Here is a 12,872-nt window from a genome sequence, read left to right as displayed (position 1 = left end):
TTATAAGTATAATATATATCAAAATTGATTAAATCTTAACCTTAATAATTTAAGATCTAAAGGTTGAGATGTGTTGATTAAATACTACAGCTATTATTCAATTAAAAAAGATCAAACGAATCATGAAAATAAAAATAATATATAATAAATTAGGACATAACGATATTTTAACAAAAAAATTAACACTATTAGTTTCAGTTAACGGTGAGGGACAAGTGCATTATATTTAAGAAAATATAGAGTTTTTTTTCGTCTATTTTTAGAATACAGAGGAATTTTTAGCTGGATTTTGAAAAGGGGTGATATGCAATTTTGGCCACATTTTTTAAGCCTTTTTAAAAACAATGTAAAACTAAAACTCTATTTTTCAAAATCTAATAATAAAGGAAAATGAAACGTTCATATATGACGTTTCAAATATATTGGACACGTTTGCATTCCTGCTGGCACCTACTTGTAACGTATTTATCACAGGTCCAAGAAAGTACTACTACTCTGCACGGCGGCAGCGCACTCAATTTCCCGCACTTTCGCTGGTCATACGCCCGCGCATAAAGAACCAAAATCACCTGAGAGATCGAAATTTGGGAGCGAGAATCGAATGGAAGACGACGGAATTCCAGAGAGTGAAAGGTTACAGATCGAGCAGATTATGGAGCTCGAATCTGAGGAATTAGAAGTCGAAGAAGTCGACGAAGAGGAAGTATCGGATGAAGACGAGTAAGTGTTCGATTTGCTGTCAGATTTTTTATTTTTTATTTTTCTCAATTTCATTTTTAATTGCTTTGTTGCTCACTTCCGAAGACCTGGTGTATGAGTCAAGTAATTGAATTAGATTATTGTTTGTTAATTCCGTTTGTCCCTGGGAAAGGCAAGATTATCATGTTGGATTTAGGGTTTCTGAAGGTTGACAAGCAATTAGATTACATGTGCCTCTTAATTTCAAGTAATTGATAAGCCCTATGCATTCTGTATTTATGTTGTTTATGCATGTGCGCATGCAAGTATGTGTGTGCTTAGAAAATAAATGCAATTAGTGGACAATGGGTATTGCTCGTGTTTGCGTGGGTTTATCACGTCAATACATGTTCACCATCCGTAAATGAGCAAATTGAAGCGTAGCATAATCCTGGTTAATATAGGTGTTATTGTAGTTATATCTGAAATCAGCGACTCCTATGAGATTGTTACCAGTTCATGTTATAGGCATAGTTCAAATAGCTAATTGTCACCGATGTTCAAACATTGTGGAAAATAACAAATGGTTGTCAGGCAATTTAGTTGCTGATACGGCAGAATAAGTGCAATTTTCTCATAGTCTTGTCATTTTCAATTAACTAAATTTGATGGTTTTCTTGGGCATTTGCAGCCACCATAGCTCTGCAGGAGCTTCTGCATCTGGTGAATATACATATGACACCTCCTTAGTTGCCATGCATTCATATCTTGGTGGTATGGAAATTTTTATAGATTTTCCTTTTTGCGTTTTCTTCTTTTTCAATATTTTTCTTAAGGAATATGAAATGTTGAATCACTTACCAGTCATCCATGCATATCAGATGTTGAAGACACTCACAATAGGCTGGCTTTCTTGGATGGTGGTGCTGTCCTGACCCTTCCTCTGTTTTATCTGGAAGGTACTTAGTGCCAAGATGAATAGTCTCATTATTATTATCTTTTGATGTCAGAAAATCCAATAAGTTTCCGGTGCTTCATAATGCCGTACTATTTTAATTCTTGGTACATCTTGAAATGACAATATATCTCAGAGCTCGATCCTGCAAGACATATCAATTCAGATATGGAATATTTGCAAACTATTATATGGCAGAGATGAAGCCCCATTCCCTTTTGAGAGTCTTTTGTATTCCTTAGTACTCGTCTTTACATCCTGTATTACTACCCTGATTTCAAATTGAGGCAGTTAACTGCATTGTAATTTTGAATGTCAAGAAGAATAATGAGTGAAGCGTAGGACTTCTGCCATTACTACTATATAAAATAGTCGTCACTTTGCTAATTAATAATGGTGGAATAAGTTGTAAGAATTACTCTTCTACAGTTTCTAGGTTGAGTAAAAACATAACATTAACTAGTAATGCGTTATCCTAGGTGAATTCTCCATCTCCATTCACACCTGCCTGTGAGCCTGTCATTCTAACAAGAACAACTAACACATAGCGTCTCTTTTTTAAGATGAATTATTTTGTTTTGACCTCCTTTACAGGAGTTGTTTTATTCCCCGAGGCAACACTTCCTCTCAGAGTTGTATTTCCTAATTTTATAGCTGGTGTTGAGAGAGCAATGAGACAAGTTGATGCTCCTTATACAATCGGTGTGGTATGTGCTGTGTATAGTCCTTGCTGCAAATCAACTCTCTTTTCCTTCGTTTGTACCTATTTGGTAGTGTTGCCATGTGTTGGCTATTTCTTTCAGGTTCGTGTTTACAGGGATCCCAGTAATGGCAGAATAAGGCTTTCGACAACTGGGACTACTGCTGAGGTACAAAGCAGATCTCTTCTTTCAGGTTCCCCTTTCTCAGCTTTGTGTTCTTGGTGATGGTTTACATTTTCGCTCATTGTGAAATCATTGATGCCTTGCACATTCATAGGATTTGGCGGGCAGTTTTTTATATTTTTCTGACCTTAAGATATTCCTCATTTTTTTTATAGTTATCTGCAGAATGCTGCTTAAGCTGCTTAAAGCTAACTATTCCCATTCCAACCCTGCGATAAAATCTAACAGGCCAAAATTGGTTATTGCGGGCGGTGGTTTTATATTTTTGTGACCTTAAGATATTCCTCAGTTTTCTAACCTTAGTTATCTGCAGAATGCTGCTTAAAGCTAAACTATTTCGGTATTTCCATTCCAACCCTGCGATAAAATCTAACAGGCCAAAACTATTATAATCCATTTAGCAGTTGAAAACACTTGGAGATCACTGAAAGTAAAACATGTTTTACGAATTAACTTTAAATATAATTTATGCTACTCCATGTTTTTAAATACAGTTAATTAAAAAATAAACTAAGAAAAGTATAAATAAAGAAAATAACACTAATGTCACTAAAATTATCAATAACCATAAATTTTATTATTTATATATACAGGACAGGTTTTCAGTGGGCTGAGCAAAGCCTGCAACCCAGCTGTAACCTGCCAGGTTCTCAATACCAAAGCGTCATAATCTGCCCCATAACTTATTGGGGGTTAACTCGAACCCCACTCCATCTTGGCAACATTTAGTGTAGAAATGACTTTAATGCAAACCCCTTATCATCTCTAAGTCTCTAACCACAATTTCACTTTTTTTGTTGTGGCTTCTCTTTATTTTTCATGGATGCTTGGAATCTAGTATGGCATGTTGTTTTATATTTTCAGTGTCTCCTCTTCTGGGGCTGATCCTATGAAATCAATCATTCTTATTTCTTTTCAAGCCTCTCCTTAAACCCTCTGTTGTAACTGGTTTTATTGTAGATCCCTGAATTCTCTATTTAGTATGTTGAGCTGCCGTCTGACACATAGACAAACAATTTCTTCTATCACTTATGGAGAGAGTGGAAGACTTGAGCTCTGTTTCATTCCTTGATCTGGTTCCATGAATAAATTTTTCTTACTCTTAATAGATTCGGCAATATCGAAGGCTGGAAGATGGTTCTGTAAATATTGTGGCCCGTGGACAGCAGCGTTTTCGTCTAAAGCGTCGCTGGGTTGATGTAGAAGGATCAGTAAGTACTTAAGAAATAAAATCAAGCTTTCATGTCTATTTATTATGGCTGTTAACTTTCTATTATTGCTTGCTGCTCGTGAATAGCTATGTGGAGAGGTCCGTATCATTCAGGAAGATGTGCCACTAAGAACACCACGAGAAGCTGTTGGTAAACTGGCCCCATTAAGAAACTCTCGAGTTAGGATGACGCAAGCAATGCGTTTAAATGGTTGTCAGCGTACTCGTCAGAGCTGTGAGGAAGGAAATGATTCTGATGCGATGTCAGAAGGAAGTTTCGAAAGCGAACTTTCATCTGCAGAACGAAGGTTGCACCAGTATGCTCTTGTCTCTGGTCGTAGCTCTGATGTATATGATGAGTCGGTAAGTAGTGACGATGAGAAATTTGAGCGACATTTCGAAATTCAACCTGAAAGATCTCCATTAGACAACTATACAAGGTCAATGCATTCAGATTACAACAAACAGAATGCTGATGACAGTCCTAGAGTTGGGAAGAGGCCCTTCTCGTATGTCCAACCTTGTAACAAGGTAGGATGGGGAAAGTACACCATAGGCCCACTTCGTGATGTTCCAAGAGCTTTCTGGCCCAGTTGGGTCTATCGCATGTATGATTCCTATTCACTTGCCAGGAAGGTAGCAGGTAACTTTTTCCTCCCTTTCAATGTAGTGTCCATGTCTCATTATGCTTGTTTAGTCTCCTCTTAGACAGTATTCTGGATCTGGAACATTTGTTCCATGTAAATATCATGCATACGCAACAAAAACAGGGATTGGAAGTGAATTTCTTTTTTCTATACCGAAAATCTTTAAATGTCTATTCCGTTAGGGAATATTCGTTTTTTTTTAATCAGGTAAAAAGGTAGGTATCCGTAAAATATCAAACTGGATAAATGAGAAAAAGAAACTTGGTTTTAAAGATTTTCTTTATTGTAATATTGCAGAGAGGTGGAAACAGGTTGTTAAATCACCAAACATGGACAGCCTTGTCATGAAACCGGATCTTCTTTCATTTCACGTTGCTAGTAAAATGCCAATATCTGAATCAGCAAGGCAAGAGCTCTTGGAGATAGACGGAACAACTTATAGACTTCGCAGGGAAATTGAGTTACTTGAAAGTTTTGATAAAATTCGTTGTAAAACTTGTCAGGTAATATAGCATGCCATTGCCAAGCTCTCTCCATTACTGTGCATTAATACCTCCCTATCAATATATAAAACTCCCACTTTGTTTCTTAGACTCTTTCATTTCCTTTCTGGAATAATCCTAATATCTTTTTGCATATGTTACATAGTTATTTTTAGTTTTATTAAGATGTACCTTTACTTAAGATGTATTCTGTATTGTGCATACAATGGAATTATTAGAGTACAATGGTAGAATGTAGAGAGGCATAAAGATTCCTCTTTTTTTTTTTAAAAAAAAAAAAAAACTCTCTTGGCTTTTATAGAACCATGTGCCAATTAAACTACTGAACAGGCGAACTTGGATGGGTAATGGGAGTATGTGTACATATTGTGTTTTTATTTGTGAACTTTACAGTCTATGTTAGATGGTGACAACATTTTGTTTATTCCTGTTTCTCATAGACTCTCATAGCAAAGAGAAGCGACATGTTGGTGATGTCTAGTGATGGTCCACTTGGTGCTTATGCTAACCCACATGGTTTTGTGCACGAGGTAATGACTCTTCTCAGAACAAATGGAATAGCAGTGACAGGACCTCCAGTGAAAGAATTCAGCTGGTTTCCCGGGTAAGTTTTCACTCACTTTTATCACTTTAGATGTCTCCTAATTTAAGGTATGTGCTGAAGTTTCTTTGAAGCTGGCAAACTTGCATAGGCGAACTATTTTGGCACCACCTAAGGTGAGGTAATCACTTTGAAGCAAAAACGTGGTCACCTTTTTATGTTGGGTAAAGTCGAAAAGATTGAGAAGCCTTCACGAGCTCGAAGTTAATTGGGAATTTTAGAATGGATGAAGTATTTCATGATTGCTCCATCGAAATGATGTTGCATCTTACTTTCTAAAAACTGTTCTGTCCTACCATCTCCATGTTATGGAAGTGGAGGAAACATACTACATGTCCTGTACTTTCGTGGTTTCCCTGCCATTGTTTCCTCTGGTGTTAATTGTTTCAAGTAATTGAACTCTGCTTTTGCTTTAGCTTTAGATGAACGAATTTAACATTTCTAGAGATATCATGTGTTTGTATGGCTGCAGGTATGCATGGTCAATTGCTGAATGCATCACATGTGGAACGCAGTTGGGTTGGTATTTTTCTGCCACAAAGAAGAAAATGAGGCCCCAGGCCTTTTGGGGCATAAGGAGTTCACAAGTTGTGGATGACGCAAGCTAATAAGTGTGTCACTATATGGCATCAGATACTGCCTGGTGCAGATGAATCCTTCAGATTCTACTTCTTGTCACAAAGTTTCACGTCAATGGTTGTACATCTGTGTAATAGGTTTCATGCAATGTGTAGGCCTGAAGGATATTCATAGTTTCATGAGAGTTCGAGTCTTCTACAAGTGGACTGCTGCCAATGGTAATCCTCGAGAAGGATTCAATCGGATTGGAAGCTTCGAGTGAGTCGTTTTTATGAATGTGAAACAGAGTTGAGGTATTACCTGGCACTAAGTACATTGTAATAGTGCTCTAATTTCTAGTTTTCGTCTTGCTATAATACATCTCTACTGTCTCATTTGCACCCATCCAAGAATGCCAAGATGTCACAATGCAGCCAATGCACATATTTAATAGTATTTAAAAGATATGGATGTATTTAAGAAACTTGAACAAGATGTACAAGTATGTCCTGAACGTGAATTTTAGTCAAGAAACTGCAATCAAAAGCATAATGTCAGAAAATAGAAAATATAAGATTACATCAATACTAGAGCAATGAGATTATTTTCCCTTGTGTTTTTCCTGCTAAAATTTAATATCCAAAAATACAACTGAAGTATACATGTAATAAAGAATATGGGAACAAGAATCAATAATATTAACTCCAAAAAGAAGCCCTATCACATCCGAAGTAATTTAAATCTTCTAAAAAAAGACCTTAATAGTATGCTACTTCCTCGTACAAGATATGTTCTATTAGCAACGAATTTCACAGAACTATATGAATAACAATTGCTTGACACGAAAGAGATTTATTAGAAAACACACTACACCAAGAGAGAAATTGAACAGACTAGCTCAAGAAAAGAGGTCACTGATCAAATTCCCCGGTTGATCAACGGTAGCTGCCGTAGACTGGAGTGTACATGCAGCTCTCGGCATACTTCACAAGATCCTTGGGACGGGGGAGATGAGAAGCAAGACCTAGAAGGGCATAAAAAGATATTGAACATTAATTCTTCCACAACCCGAAAACTTAAAGCTCAAGAAGACTGCAAAACTTACCAAGTTCATACGCCTTTGCAGCCACATTAGCCGCAATGTGGGCTGAAATCTTTCTGATATTCGTAAATGGAGGGTATATCAGTCCTTTAGCATAGTTTTCCTCCGTCACTTGAGCTGCCAACGCTTCCGCTTAAGAAATAACAAGATTGTTAATCAGCTGCCTGAAATATTTGGATACAAACAGAGACTTGATTACTATGTGTAACTTACAGGCTGCCAAGAGCAGATCATCGTGTACGCGTATTGTACCAGACATGATCAACCCCAAACCAAATCCAGGGAATATGTAAGCATTATTTGCCTGTGAAGATGTGTTACTAACATTAGAACAGCATAATTAGAGAAGAAATCACAAAGGTCGTTTCCCAGGGAATAGATTTACCTGGCCAGGCACGAATACTTTCCCATTAAACTCTACAGGGTCGAATGGGCTCCCGCTAGCAAATATGGCACGTCCCTGCAAGTCCATTTGATGGTAACATTTAGAAACTTGACGGGAAATTAATACAAATATTAGGGCCGTACTTGCTTTGTGGGGTAATAAGTTTTCTTATTAATATGAAAACTTAGAGGAGTTCTGAATTCTCAAAAGATGATACAATCGATAACTACATGAACTGTTGGAGGAGATTGTTGCAATAGTAAGAATAGCCACTGTTGTACCTCGCTCCATGTATAAGCTTCTTCAGCAGTACACTCAGACTGCGAGGTTGGGTTTGATAGAGCAAGAATGAGAGGTTTCTGCAAACCAATCAAAGCATAATTTTTGAGATTTCTGAATATGGATTGATTTTGGTATAAGGGCTGAATAGTTGAGATAGAGAGACGTAAGAACCTCGTTGATGGATGCCATGGCCTCTATGACTTCCTTTGTAAATGTTTTTCCAACACCTGAAGTCCCTATTAGAACAGTCGGCTTTATTGCCTGAAAAATTGACAACAATTTCAGTCAGTCATCAAGGAAACATTCGACAGTACAAATTCTATGTTAAGGACATGAACTTCCCACCTTAACTGCACCTAATAGTTCCTTAACCGGTTCATGTTCGTGCGCCCAAGGCTTTTTGAAATGCTGAAGGGATTCTTTACGCGAACTCACAATCAACCCCTAATATGTCATGGTGAAAATTGAGGAATGATACTTGAAAAGGATAGGGAAATGTGTGATAATTGGAAATTGCTAGAGACGTTTATGAGAAAACGCCCATATATACCTTAGAGTCGACAAGCCAAATTTTCTTCCTAGTCTCTTCCAATGGAGCATTTGTCTATAAGCGCGAGAGAACAAAATTAATCTTGGGGCTTTCCGGGAAGCAAATTAATTTAGATATGGGAGATGAATAAGTTCTTTTACCTTTTTGGATATCTCAAGAGCAATAAGTTCAGCTATCCCAGTCCCAGCCTTCAAGAAACCAAAGTTAGAAGTAAGAAAAAGTAGATGAAGTTCATACAAAGGACACATTCTTATGTAGATGGAAACATAAGCTTTTATACATACAATTATTAGTTTTTGTTCGGACAAAGCATGCATTAATATGACCCCGTTATCAATTAAAAAGTAAAACTTCATCAACTATTTCAAACACATTTCATTTAAAAAACAACAAAATAGAACTCATTTTTTCCGTCTTAGAAATAGGAAAATAGTTTCATTTTCACTCCTGTGTTTTGCTGAAACAAGTCTTCTTAAAACAGAACCAAGTGGATGCAACCAATACGTTTACATATTATTGTTAGAGGCCATTTTGTGTGCAAAATCATTCGTTCAGGAAGGAAATTCTGCAAGAAAAATGAATTATTTGAAAATTGAACTACCTCTCCAGCACCCAAGAACAAGAAAGTATGATCTGCTAAAGTTCCACCAACTAGTTTCAAAGCTGCAACAAGCCCAGCAAGAACGACAGAGGCTGTACCCTGAGATATACAAACAATTATTAAATTCTCCCTAAAATAGAGGACAAATGAAAAGAAAAAAAACCCCGACCATTTTTACCTGGATATCGTCATTGAACACAAGATGAGTTGTGCGATATTTAGCGAGTAGCTCAAAGGCGTTGTGGTTGGCAAAATCTTCAAACTAGAGAAATCCAAGTATTTTTAAGACATCAATATTGAATACTGAATAGTTAAGAGGTGGGAAAAAAAGGTTGATTTTTCCTGATTGTAATACCTGTATCAAGACCTTCTCCCCATAATTTTGTTTAACAGCAGACATGAACTCTTCCATAAGCTCAGCATATTCCTGTAACCAATCTATAAAGATTAAAATCCAACTCCAAGCCAGCAAATAGATACAATTATAGGAACTTGGAAATTTTAAACCTTGTCTTCTCAACAGAAGAATCAGTATGAAAAAGGAAATTGTCAGACCTTTCCAGTTGCTCTATTCTGCCTCAGACCAATGTAGAATTCATCCTCCAGCAACTTCTTGTTGTTTGTGCCAACATCAATGGTTATAGGCAGGCACTGTTAACAGTATATGAATGAAAAATGCATGAATTTACAAAGTCTGAGTTACTTTAGTACTATTGGTGGTTATTCAAATTTCTTCAAGCCAGTCAGCTGAAATTTCAGATATCAGCAGGACAAGTATTATTTTCATGTGGGACGTGTCAAAGAAAATATTATGTTTTGACCCATCACGAGAAGTAATTGATTTCTAGAGCACCAGTAAATCATATAACATTCGAATAGATAGTTAATTAATGATCAGAAATAGGTCCAAGATTTGTATTTCGGAAGTGTTTCTCTTCAGAAATGTATTTAATATTGTTTCAACAAGAAACAAGGAGGAAAATAATCAGAGAGAGAGCACATCAAGAGAGCACATCAAGAGAGCACATCAAGTTATAATTATGCTTACAGCAGAGGGACGAACTCCACCAAGAGCTGTATAGAGAGAGAGCTTTCCAACAGGAATCCCCATACCCTGCAACAGTTTCAAACAACTTTTGTGAGTTAAGGTAATTGTTATATCATATTGTTAAAAGAAAATGCAAGCAAAATTAGGAGGAAATAAAATCAATTTCTAGCGAGTATGTTTACATATCAATTTTGAGTTACTAATAAGGTTTTTGTTTTACTTTTAACGTATATCTACTCGAAACACCGTCCTTTAGATGCACATGTCGAGTGTGCCTAAACTGCTAGTGTTACTCAAAAGATGCATTTCAACTTAAGAAATCAATCTAGTATACCTGGCATCCAAGATCTCCAAGCCCCAAAATACGCTCACCGTCAGTTACCACGATAACCTGGATGGATTTTTCAGGCCAGTTTTTCAACACCTCAAGAATCTTTCCCCTAAAAACAGAGATCATGTACCATCAGAGAAAAGACCTCAAACCGTAAATTCCAGAACTCAGCCCTGTTTGATAGTCTAACAAGGCAAAAAACAATAACTGAGAAGGAAGGAAGTTGGATACTTCTCTTTCAAGCTGATAAAAAGACCCTGAGGACGCCTGAAAATGCTACCATATTTCTGGCAAGCCTCACCAACTGTAGGAGTATAGACTACAGGAAGCAGTTCTTCGACGTTATCAATAAGAAGCTTGTAAAACAGCTTTTCGTTTCTCTCCTGTGAGTTTGAGAAACCATTAGCATATTATACGTGTAAGGAGACTTATGGATAACATTTCATAAAATCACCTATACCAAGAGAGTTGTAAATAAAGATAAGTTCTAGATGAATCGTAATTCAACTTGAGGAGGGATTTCTCTAACTATGGGATAACTATAGAAGTACAAAGATCTAATGCGGTAATAGAAATATTTTTTGTGAGCGTCCTTATATGTATTCTCAGAACCTTGTAGCATGCTGTATAGAAAAAGGATAAACTATATAAAAATCCCCTATGGTTTAGACGTATAGTTAAAAAATATATATATTTGTTTAAAAATTGCATTGACACTCATGCAGCTATGTTTACATTATAGATTCCTACTGACTATTAGTGTATAGGAGTGAATTTGTAATGTCAAAATACAATGTAATGTATGCAGTGTACTTTTTCAAAACCGAAAGAAAAATTTCATAACAAGCCATAATTCAGGGGGTATTAATGTGTTATCCCTACAAAAAAGAAGATGACATTGAGGCAAAAAACCATGATAATCTATGTGTATTTCTTAGTCGAATTGTTACCTGGAGATCCATCATGGCCATATACCTCTGCAATGGCACTTTATATTCACGTAGGATTTTCATCAACCTTTTTTCCTGATTGCCAAAATTCCAATACAAAAATGATAAAGCAATTGATATTGAAGCCTATCCAACCAAAACCACATGCTATGTGATCTACCTACTCACCTGGAGATCTTGAGAAAACAGAGCTGGAGGAAGAAGCCCTGTCAAGTAGTGGGCATCTCTTTCTTTGTCAGTGAAGGCGAGTCCTTTGTTATGTCGCGGATCACGCAATAAAGTATAACCACTGAACATTAGATAAAAAATAATTACAATCAGGAAGAAATGTACATAAAGAAGAATAGCCTCAAACCAGAGAACATAGCACATAGCTACCAATTCGTTCATATGGTGAACAAATTTATACATGTAAAGATTCAAAAAACTGTATTTTCTAATCCAACTAGAGCAAATAAACAGAAGCCCCAAGACTACTTTGCACAACTAGAAGAGAAGTATTATAATCAATCATTTATCTTACACTTAGCATCAGCAAAATAACATAACTAAGATTAATTAACATTAAGAAAAATGGGAAACAAACAAACAACCATCTATTTATATTGAACTGCGGTATCAAATCATCAGTATATTTTCATTGAGAATATGTATAAATAAATATGTTTTCACTTTAATTTCAACCGAAAACTGGAAATGTAAACATAAAAAAACAGGCCAGATTATGCCGTGAAACCAACTTGAACATTATCAAAAAAGCTTTTGAATAATTGAGCTTTGGAATAGTTAGATCACCTAGCAACAGAAACAGTCCACGGGGTGATGGCCTGATCCTCAGAGGCTCTATCCTCACCATACACATCCTCAACACCACCCCCAACTCCAGCTTTATCCTCTAAGTCAAGAACTGATTCACCATTCATTTCCTTGAATGTACTCTCCATCACTACCCTTATCTTTCTCTCTCTTCTTCCGTACAATCCCACCACTCCAATAGCTTGTCTCTGCCAATGAAACAAACTGAAACAAGAAACAAGAAAAATAACAACAGCCCACAAACAAACAACCCTCAGAAACACACTCACAGGCACACTTGTTTCTCTTTTCTTTCCCTTTGATAACTTAAAATGGGAAATAAAAATTAACAACAGCCCACAAAAGAATAAAGAGTAGGTGTCTCTTTATTTTCTTCTTGATTGGTGTCAAATAACTCGAAAGACCCACCTTTTATAGCCAATAAACGATCAGTTTTACGTTGTCAAATCTTTGAATAAAGAATGCACTTTTTCCTCGATTTGGAAACTGGAAAGAGTTGAAGGAGGAGTGTCTTATATGAATGGCGTGTGTGAAACTGAAAAATTCTCGTTCAAGAAAGTAAGGAAATTACAGAGGGTTTGGAGCGTTACCAAGATATTGGCACGTTTGAACGCCAACATAATGAAACCTATACTTGTAGACAACGGTAATGCGTGTATTGGATGATTGCACAATAGAGAGAGAATTTCCGCGTTTTGATGAGAGAGAGAGAGAGAGAGAGAGGGAGGGAGAGCTGAGAAGGAGGTAGTTGGCTTGGAGGTTGAAGGTCCG

The 12,872-nt window shown here is 36.6% G+C and overlaps 2 protein-coding genes across 7 annotated transcripts; one reads left to right on the top strand and one right to left on the bottom strand.

Annotated features, from left to right (window-relative positions):
• The first annotated feature begins 446 nt into the window (after positions 1–446).
• On the top strand, positions 447–6,441 carry LOC105172947 (ATP-dependent protease La (LON) domain protein). Of its 2 annotated transcripts, none has more exons than XM_011094674.3 (10): positions 447–720; positions 1,370–1,452; positions 1,560–1,637; positions 2,288–2,340; positions 2,437–2,502; positions 3,627–3,728; positions 3,815–4,370; positions 4,672–4,877; positions 5,318–5,481; positions 5,951–6,441. In XM_011094674.3, exons 1-10 carry the CDS (start codon positions 602–604, stop codon positions 6,084–6,086), a joined length of 1,563 nt encoding a protein of 520 aa, XP_011092976.1. In that variant the 5' UTR covers positions 447–601; the 3' UTR covers positions 6,087–6,441. The 2 variants fall into 2 exon arrangements, with proteins under 2 accessions (XP_011092976.1, XP_011092907.1); XM_011094605.3 differs by having other exon boundaries at positions 448–720; positions 2,228–2,340.
• Positions 6,442–6,624: 183 nt separating this feature from the next.
• LOC105172655 (NADP-dependent malic enzyme) lies at positions 6,625–12,872 on the bottom strand. 5 transcript variants are annotated; one of them, XM_088884462.1, is made up of 21 exons: positions 12,692–12,860; positions 12,510–12,587; positions 12,081–12,305; positions 11,454–11,574; positions 11,286–11,360; positions 10,567–10,718; positions 10,339–10,444; positions 10,005–10,070; positions 9,512–9,607; positions 9,312–9,383; positions 9,135–9,218; positions 8,957–9,055; positions 8,496–8,543; positions 8,356–8,409; positions 8,151–8,249; positions 7,977–8,066; positions 7,805–7,882; positions 7,524–7,598; positions 7,352–7,442; positions 7,142–7,270; positions 6,625–7,060 (listed from the first exon to the last, which is right to left on the bottom strand). In XM_088884462.1, exons 3-21 carry the CDS (start codon positions 12,227–12,229, stop codon positions 6,972–6,974), a joined length of 1,773 nt encoding a protein of 590 aa, XP_088740588.1. In that variant the 5' UTR covers positions 12,230–12,305; positions 12,510–12,587; positions 12,692–12,860; the 3' UTR covers positions 6,625–6,971. The 5 variants fall into 5 exon arrangements, with proteins under 5 accessions (XP_088740588.1, XP_011092518.1, XP_088740626.1 ...); XM_011094216.3 differs by lacking the exon at positions 12,510–12,587 and having other exon boundaries at positions 12,081–12,289; positions 12,692–12,872; XM_088884500.1 differs by lacking the exon at positions 12,510–12,587 and having other exon boundaries at positions 12,692–12,861.

Source organism: Sesamum indicum, linkage group LG1, assembly GCF_026168435.1.
Source record: "Sesamum indicum cultivar Baizhima isolate 11 linkage group LG1, ASM2616843v1, whole genome shotgun sequence".
In the NCBI taxonomy this organism is placed as follows: domain Eukaryota; kingdom Viridiplantae; phylum Streptophyta; class Magnoliopsida; order Lamiales; family Pedaliaceae; genus Sesamum; species Sesamum indicum.
Note: the sequence above shows the minus strand (reverse complement) of the source record. Positions and strands in the feature narration are given on the sequence as shown.